We start from the raw sequence: 9,061 nt of genomic DNA, 5'->3' as shown, positions 1-9,061 counted from the left end.
AAAGAGTAAGACCCTTTGACAGAAGAGTGTGGGAGTGAGGGGTGTCTTCTATCAATACAATATTATAGTTTAAGATGGTTTATTTATTCTTTGCAAGTAACGTCATATTGATGCTTATGGGGGAGAGATGACCGGTGAAAGCCGGTTTTGCGGGGCTCGCATAAATCAAGGCGGTGGCGTCTCTGGCTAAGTGTGCTTCTGTTGCTTCTGACACTGCAACTGCAGTGTGATAATGATAAGCTTTCTTACCTCCTCTTCTCTTCCTCCTATTCTTATATCGCCCCCCTCCTTCACTCTTCAAAATCGACCACTATTTCTCCCCGTTCCCCTCCTCTCTCTCTCTCTGGAAGATTGTTTTCTTTGATACATGGTGATAGGTATTGAGTTTTTGAGTCATTGTATAGTGTGTTTCTATTTTAATAAGTGTTGTTTTCTTTGAGAAAGAGAGATTTGGTGGTGTTTGTGGTTAACGGTGGTGTGATTTATGATGCTTTTTTTTTTCAAAGTTTTTAGTTTTGGATGCGTATACATTTATCTTATGGTGTTTTAACCTTTGTACTGTGTTGATTTTTCTTTCTGTTGGTGGTGATTGAGATACAGAATATTTTGCTGTATGGCATCAAATCAAGGTCGTCTAAATATCGTTATTTCATGCTGGTTTCTGCAGGTTGATGTTGATTTCCTGATCTCTTTGTTTCCTTCTGCTTTTCTCTCTGCCTTCGGTACATGGCCTCACCAGATGGACTCAGAGGTTGTGAGCTAGATCTCTCTCTCTCTCTCTAATGCTGTGTGGGGCCTTGTACATCACTCAAGCAATAGTGGAGCTTTGTTTTTCTTGCCCACAATATCATTATTATTGTTATCTACGTTTTGATTGAAATGGTGTGTTTTTTGTTATAGTGAATGGTGCAGGGATGGAGTACAAGATGGTCCTAGAGTGAGGTTTGACCCCCCCCATCAAAAAAAGATCACCCATGTCTGAGAATTTTGAGCTCATGCATCACCCTTTCCACCACAGGATAAATCCTCTCGGTTTATCTCAGCAACCCCATGTTGCACAGCAGATCAGAAGGGATAAGCTCAGGATACCACAGCACCTCTCGGCCTCCCCCTCCTCCTCCTCCTCTCCCTCTGCTGGGATTCCCAACTTTATGCTTCAATCTCAAGAAGTTGAGGAATCGAGGAACAGTGGGATATCGAGAAGTGGGTACTCCGGATTACCCGGGATTGGAGGCTTAATGCCTCTCCACGATCCCAATGGTATGATCTCTTCCGAGATGATCAATTTCCAAGCTTCTGCACAGTTCAAGGAAAGCATTATCCAGAGTGACTGTGGGTGGAAGAACCTAAATTCCCAGCCAAACACTGACTACCTCATCAATTACATGCAGAACCAAGGTACCCAACCGAACCCAGTTGGGGGATCTTTGTTTTTGGGTGGTGTTGGAGGTGGGTTTCCCATATGCAACCCAGATGCACAGTCCTCACTGTCTCAAATTCCTAGCAATGAAAGTGCGGGATTTTCAGGGATACAGCAGAACCCAGTTCACCAATCTCAGTTACTGTCTCAAATTCCCCAAGAAATCAGGATTAGGGAGCAAAGCCAAGGGCTTTTTGTGCCTAGTTTTGGAACTTTGCAGAGTGGTCAGTCTGGGTTCAATGACTGGAGCCATAGACATGGAGATTTGAGAGCACAGCAGTGGGGTGAAGGGTCTTTTGTTGGTGGTGAGGCCAACCATGGAGGGTTCAAGACAGATTCAACAGGCCAAGGCTTGTCCTTATCTCTATCCTTCGATAATCCACCTGAATTGCACATGCAGCAGTATGAAACAAGATTTGGGAGTCAGAATTTGGCTCCAACCGCTGCTTCTGTTTACAGCATGAGTCGTCATGAGAAACACAAGCAAGACTCTGTGGGGAGTTTTGGGGACTACTGTTCCTTCCAGAAAGATGGTGAAAACTTGCTGTCCGGTCCTTCCGTTTCCGGAGTTCAGAAGAACCCGGTGCCGCTCGGACCGTTCACCGGTTACGCAAGCGTGCTGAAGAACTCCAAGTTCTTGAAGCCTGCTCAGCAGCTGCTGGATGAGTTCTGCAACGTAGGCCAGGTCAAGGTGGCTCTCAGCGGCAGCAGCGATGGCGATGGCGATGGCGATGGCGGAAGGTTTCAGGCCTCCAAGGGGCTGGTTGAGATGGATGGGAGCTGTGGGGGCTCTGGTGTTTCTTGTGACGCTCCTGCTGCTGGGGTGGTGAATCCTCCCTGCATCTCTTCGACTTCCTCGGCCTATCCTTCTGCTAACGCGCTGTTGGAACCGGGTGTTGACAAACCGATTTGTTTATCTGCGGACCCCCGGAGGAAGAAGACTAGGCTTGTCTCCATGCTTGATGAGGCAAGTTGTTTCTCTTTAGTCTCGTCTGAATAGTTCTTTCTGCTTTTAATATGTTTTATTTCTGGTTTCTTTCGGTTCTTGTTGAATTGTAGTTGCTATAAAGTCGTTTGAATTTCCATTCTGTATTGATTGCATGGTTGTTTGATATGTTGTTTCAGATTTGATTGGAAAAAATGTTGCTTGTGAACTTCACATGCTAGATGATTTTTATGGTGATGTTATGGCATCCTATATTAGTTTTAATCAACTTTGTGGGGCATTTAGGTATATAAAACTTCATGTAATTATTTTTGGGCTTTTGAGTCAGTCAAGCCATGTTGGTTTTGACTTTATTTATTTTTTGTTATTAGCAAGCTGGGTTAGGCAGACCTACCAGATTATAATGAAAAAAAATTGAAAGTTATCTTTGTTTACGGATCTCAATGATGCTAATCTTTGATTGTTGCTTGTCACTCGTAGGGGGTCTACCTAACTCCAGCTTGCCAATAAAAAAACATTATTCAGTTTTCTTTTGCATTTGCTGTCCGTTTTATCCTTTTTATTTGTATATTTGTCCTGTTTTTATTGTATTTTTACATGATTTATAATGGTCTTCAAACTTGAGGGCCGTATTCCTGCAAGTCTTATCGATGCTTCATTGTGTTGCATTTTCTATGGGCCCGAAGTCTTAAATTCCCTTTCAAAAAAAATCTTAAATGCGAATATTTTTGTGGTAGATCTTCAAACATATTTTGAAAAAAGTCAAATATTGTGCCCCCACCAACAGTTTCTACAAACTCGGCCTACGAATTCTAGACTCTTGAAACTTTTTCTCTTTAGGTAACTTCAGTGGTATGTCGTGGAAAAATTCTTGTATTTGCATTGTTTTTAATGACAGTCTGCTATGATTATGAAGCAAAATACTTGATATCTCAACAGAAGATTTTCCTGTAAATACTGTGTGCTGTGTTCCAGAAATGCTTGAACCAGGATCTAATGGTTCACGGAAATGATTCAATTTGTCAGCGACTCGAGAGACATGTCTGAACTTTTATCCAATCATTCACTGTGCATTACCAAGTCCATGGGGACGTTATGCTTGTATCGTATACCTGCTTAGCTCTTTTACAGCAGTTCTCTGCTGTTTTCTAGTGGGGTACAGAATTGGGAATATATTTAGGTTATTCAAATGTCACAAGTGGAAGGCTTCTATTTTTCTTGGATGTGATTCTTAGATTAGTCTCTTTCAAAAAAATATTCTTAGATTATTCATCTTCATTTCCATCTTGATTATATGTGAAAAATAGGAAGAGGTGTAGCTTTCTAGTGGATTTTTTTTTTGAGTTTCCCTAGTCAGTTGTTGTTTGCTCTTGAATCTTGTTTAAACTGTCACTTACATTTATTTCACAAGGGAGCGGCAATATTGTTGCTTGTTCAGTTTGTTGTTATTGTCTAGGCTTCTATCAACCCGGAGAATCATTTCCGGTCATGATCTATGTAACTTGTAAATTGTGGTTGTCAAGGGTTTCCATATATAAAGATAAGCTTTAAATTGTATTTGTTTGCTTATGAGTCCTAGAATCGCAAGATAGTCGAGAACATGGCCACTGTGTTTATGGCTTGCTGGTTGCAATGCCGGAGGACCCTCTTTTGCTGGGGTAGGTTCATTTAGTTCAAAAGAATTTTGTGTGTTGCAGTTCGCTGCCCAAAACCGGTGACCATTGTTAAGAATGCTTGCTGTTGTTGAATTTGTTAATGATGATGTGGATGGACGTGGTATGTAGATTTTGTGTTGTATTTAAAGGTGCTTATAATGTATCGAAATATATTCATATATCTGGTGACTGCCTTATGTCATATCGAGTAGTTTTTTTGTTCCCTATTGATACATTTTTTATTCTTATAAAAAGACGAACCTGTGAGGTTTAATTTTGCATATTTAGTAGAATAAACTTTAGGATATATTTAGTGGGTTTGGTTTGTGACTTTGCATCTAGATCCTTACTCTATGTTCAAGATTCTTGTCATGTCCATTCACATGGAGGAAATCCATGAGTAATAGGGGATGGTATTTTATAAGGTTGTTTTCTTCATGTTTTAACTTGTTGAGAAACTGCTTGCTTAAGTGTATACGGAAATGTAAATATCAATACATCTAAAATGCTATAGATTTCTATTGTGGTTGATTTCTTTTAGACATGCTGTTTGAATTTGGAGTTAACTCTCAAGTTTTTCCATGCCCAAGACCTGCCTCTACATTTGGCTAAACTTTATCTTTTTTTATCTGATCGACTACATTTGTTGCAATGTGCTTTGTTGGTCTTCTTTCAAAGGTGTAGATCAACGGACTGTACATACTCTTTCAAATCAAATTACTTTTTCTGTAGTAATATGGAAGTTGTGATGTTGAAGTTTGGTCGGGTGTAGAAATCTTCAGAATTCTAAAACCTAGATGTCTCCCGCATAAGGAAACAAAGAAACCAAATTTAAGGCATGGGTTTTGGTACATCGACAGATTGTGCAGAAGTGCCAGAGTCGTACCTTTTTTGTGTTATGAAGTATAAGCAGGCTTTCTTGTATGAAATTTGTATGTTGTAGTAGCTTTGGTCTTGCGAAGGCTTGCTTTCTAGGAGGGACTAATTCTGATAGGGGATCGGTGAAGGATATGCATCAAAATATAACATCTAAAACTTGAAATTCACGACTATAAGAAAATGTTGAAATTATGCAACATCAAGATGTAAATAATGGCTAAAAAGCTCAAACTCAAGTTGTTTGCAATAAGACAGATGGTTTGTATCAAAGTCATAGTCATTCTTATGTGGGTGGTACTTTTTCTGATCAAGTCTGGCTGTTTTTGCCTTTATTGTAGAGCTGGGTGTATTCCTCGCGAGGGTCCACTCCAAGCACCTCAGTGAATAATTTCAGCTTTGGTATTTGACTCTCTTGGTTTTACTTGGTGAACACATGTGCATGTATGATTCTTAGACGTCGACGGCCTAGATGTGGTGAGGTAACTTCATTTATATGGTTATTGATCTGACAGACCCCAACATTCGTAATATGAAAAATGCATATAATGTTGAGGAAACTTGTTCATTTATATGGTTATTGATCAGACAGACCCCAACATTCGTAATATAAAAAATGCATATAATGGTGGAACATATTTTTGCTTGTCCTATTTCCGTGTGTGGAGTGATCAGATTACAATTCAGCACCCTAGAAAATTCCTCTCAAGTAATTTGCTATTTATCATATTATGTTGTGTGACCTAACCTATGTATTTCTAGGCGAATTCACGACTCATTATCTTTATAATTCTCACTTGTTCTTGTGTTATGACAAGTATTGTCTCTCAACGGGTAGGTCTAGGGTTCGATGTTTGGTATCCTCCATCTCTCTCTATAATGCTCACTTGTTCTGTTCACATTGCTTTTTGAATATTATTTGAACGTCTTTTTGGCTGGCATACTGCAGTTGTATGCTTGTCTCTTGTGTTTGTTTCCTTCTCAAGTTTGTAATCCATCTCCTTGTTTATGAATGCAATTGAGCATTCTATGAGTTGGTTTAGCCAACTCATTTTCTTGCTAAGTGAAAACATGTTAATGGATGTTAGGGAACTGAGTGCTTTTCCCCATTTCAAATGGGTATTTGGAGATGCAACTACTTTCTTTCTAGAGTAATGAGCCTTCCATAAATTACGGGTATTTCAGTAATTTGAGAATATATTCCGAGGCAGTAATGGTGGTGTCCGTGGCACATGATTTGTGGTACATTTTTGTAGTTTACCATTTACATTGTTATTGTTGGTGCTTTGCCTTCAACCTATAAGCTGGGCCACAGTAAATGTGTGGTTTGACCTGAACTTGGTCCCTGAACACAGGTTTACAGGAGGTACAGGCACTACTACCGACAGCTGCAGATGGTTGTCACCTCCTTTGAATCCGTAGCTGGCCTGAGCAATGCTGCCCCCTACACCTCCATGGCTCTCAAGGCCATGTCCAAGCACTTCCGGTACCTCAAGAACGCCATCAACGACCAGCTCAAGTTCACATGCAAGGTTCTTGGCGAGGATTGCTTCTCGCGAGGCACGGCTTGTAGGGACGAGATGGAGGGGCTGAGGATGGAGGGGCACCAGCGTGGGAGCGGCGAGGGTTCAAGCGTCGTCGAGCCGCAGCCTCAGCATGTTTGGCGACCGCAGAGGGGCCTTCCGGAACGGGCTGTGGCAGTGCTTCGCGCTTGGTTATTCGAACACTTTCTGCATCCGTAAGCATCTGTGCGTGAAATAGTTGTTATGTGTATGGTCTAGGCTTAGGGTACGTTTGGTATCACGTGAAACGTAGCCAAGCTCATGGGTAGGGCAGCCAAACTTGGTCACCCTCACGTGAACGTACCCCCTTGTTGGGAGGTGTCATTCTTCTAGTGATGGGGAATCATGCTGCCCTCTTTCTGCGTTTGTTGCATTCTCTTTTTAGCCCTTGCCAGCTTAGGCGCCTCATAGCCCTGAGGCATATCCCTAGCTTCACACCTTTTTATTTTCATATATATATATATATATATATATATATATATATATATATATATATATATATATATATACAGCGAATAATTGAAAGGATGACAACTACTACTTTTTGATGATAAGATTGCGCAACAGATGGAGGATACCACTATTTTTGAGGAAAATAATGTTGCTCTTCCACTTTATTTTCTCATAGAGTACAGGCTAACTCTACAACTGTAGATCAATAATGGTCGTGATTTTATTCAGAATCATTTCTTTTGGAAACTGGCTCTCTCTCTCTCTCTCAAATAAAACATGCACGAATCACCAACGGGGACTCGTGCATTTCACCTTGTGTTGAGACGTTGCAACTTCAAAACCCACAAAACCCAATGGTACATTGTATAACTGGTGGGGGTCTGCCTAACCCCAGCTTGCCTATAAAAAGAAACCATGCACCAATCAGTGTATCTTTTGCAATTATTTTGAATTCTATGATTGTAGGTATCCTACGGATACGGATAAGCAAATGCTGGCCAAACAAACGGGACTCACAAGAAACCAGGTACGTTATCTTGCACCACCTCTTTACTCTTATCGTGTCTTGTTATTGCATGTAAAATGGCATTAATATTATATGATCCTACTGTACTGTAATGTATTGGTATATGCTCGTCTCATAATAATGATTATAACAATGATTAATGAATAACTTGTTCTATGGGATACTTCGTGTATTTTGTTAGTGGAATGCCTAACATAATAAGCCTGGCGATGATGATGGTCGTGGCAGGTTTCAAACTGGTTCATCAACGCCAGAGTGCGACTGTGGAAGCCCTTGGTGGAGGAAATCCACACGCTCGAAACGCACGATTCTTCGTTGATGGACCTCAATTCTTTCAGGAAGCCAGAGTCTGTCCTTCCCGCTGCGGACGAATGCAATGCTAGGAACCATAAGGGCCAGCTTAGACTGGACGTGCACCCCAACACGAAGCAGCCTGAAAACTTCACCTACAACGAAGGAAACATCTCGGTGAACCTCCAGAACCTTAACCAGCCGATGAAGCGATCACGAGGTGAAGCCTCACCGATGCTTCCCAGCAACGACTGCAGCGGCAACGGCATTATTGGTGGTGCACCCTACCAGTCGAACGAGGTCTTCTCCAATGTGACCCATGTCAGGAGCGGTGTTGGGGGGGTGTCCTTAACTCTGGGACTACATCACAACGGTGTCTGCCTGCCGGCATCCCACCATGAAACCATGCATAGTTTCGCTATCGAAGATAATCATAGTAACAACCTCAACAGCAGCAGTAACACCAAGAGTGATAATAACAATGAGAATGGTAGCAACTCGTACCGGCTGGGTGGATTTGAAGGGCAAAGCGTGCAGATTAGAAAGAATATCAATGGGCAATTGTTGCATGATTTTGTGGGTTGATCGATGCTGATAGTTGGAGTCAATGATGGTAAACCATTTGGTGTTAAGATAAGGATGGCTACAATAAAATTTGCAGCCATGCTTCTCTGCTTTACTTCCGGGGAGGTTTGGGTGAAAAAGAGCGAGAGGGATTTGTGGGGTGAGCAAAGCTGCGATGAGGTGAGCGTTAATCTCTCTCTCTTCGTGGTGCTAAGTCAATGTATTGGAAAAAATTAAAAATAACGGTTCCTGTATACTATTTAGCGATCAAAATTTAAGGGCGATTATATTTTAAATTTTCGGTTTGTATAGCCTTCGCCTTTCCGTTTCCTTTCTGTTTTACCTTTTCAGTGACAATGGTATTTAGGTTTTTTTGTTGTAAGTTGGTATACGATATGGTACTTCAGTCAAGAGAAGAAGTTTACACTTGGGTATCTCACTCTCCAAATGTTAACACTGGAAGTTTCATTAGGGTTTTCTCTGAAAATAGAAAGTTCGTTAGGATTTGTAGCATAAAGTTCCAAAACTTTCTTGCGATCTACATATCAAGTGGCAGAATAACGAACATATTTTTTGTTAGAAGGGTGCATCAAAAGCTTCTTACATAGACAACCATCTCCTTGTGAGAGAGAGAGAGAGAGAGAGAGTTCACATGGGGACTACGCCTGTTTAAGTATTCTTCACATGGTTGTCTCTCAGCTTAATTAAACATGCTTATCATGAGAAGCTGGCAGACATGTTTTTTGTTTATTAAGTTTTATCATTATA

At 41.0% G+C, this 9,061-nt stretch overlaps 1 protein-coding gene across 1 annotated transcript; it reads left to right on the top strand.

Moving 5' to 3' along the window:
* Positions 1-974: 974 nt before the first annotated feature.
* Positions 975-8,584, top strand: LOC149839920 (uncharacterized). The gene is made up of 4 exons (XM_090004951.1): positions 975-2,387; positions 6,253-6,635; positions 7,378-7,438; positions 7,667-8,584. Exons 1-4 carry the CDS (start codon positions 975-977, stop codon positions 8,312-8,314), a joined length of 2,505 nt encoding a protein of 834 aa, XP_089861077.1. The 3' UTR covers positions 8,315-8,584.
* The last annotated feature ends 477 nt before the right edge of the window (positions 8,585-9,061 follow it).

The sequence above is a fragment of the Nuphar pumila genome, chromosome 4 (genome assembly GCF_984573655.1).
Source record: "Nuphar pumila chromosome 4, dmNupPumi1.hap1.1, whole genome shotgun sequence".
Lineage (NCBI taxonomy): Eukaryota > Viridiplantae > Streptophyta > Magnoliopsida > Nymphaeales > Nymphaeaceae > Nuphar > Nuphar pumila.
This window is presented reverse-complemented; position numbering and strand designations above follow the sequence as displayed.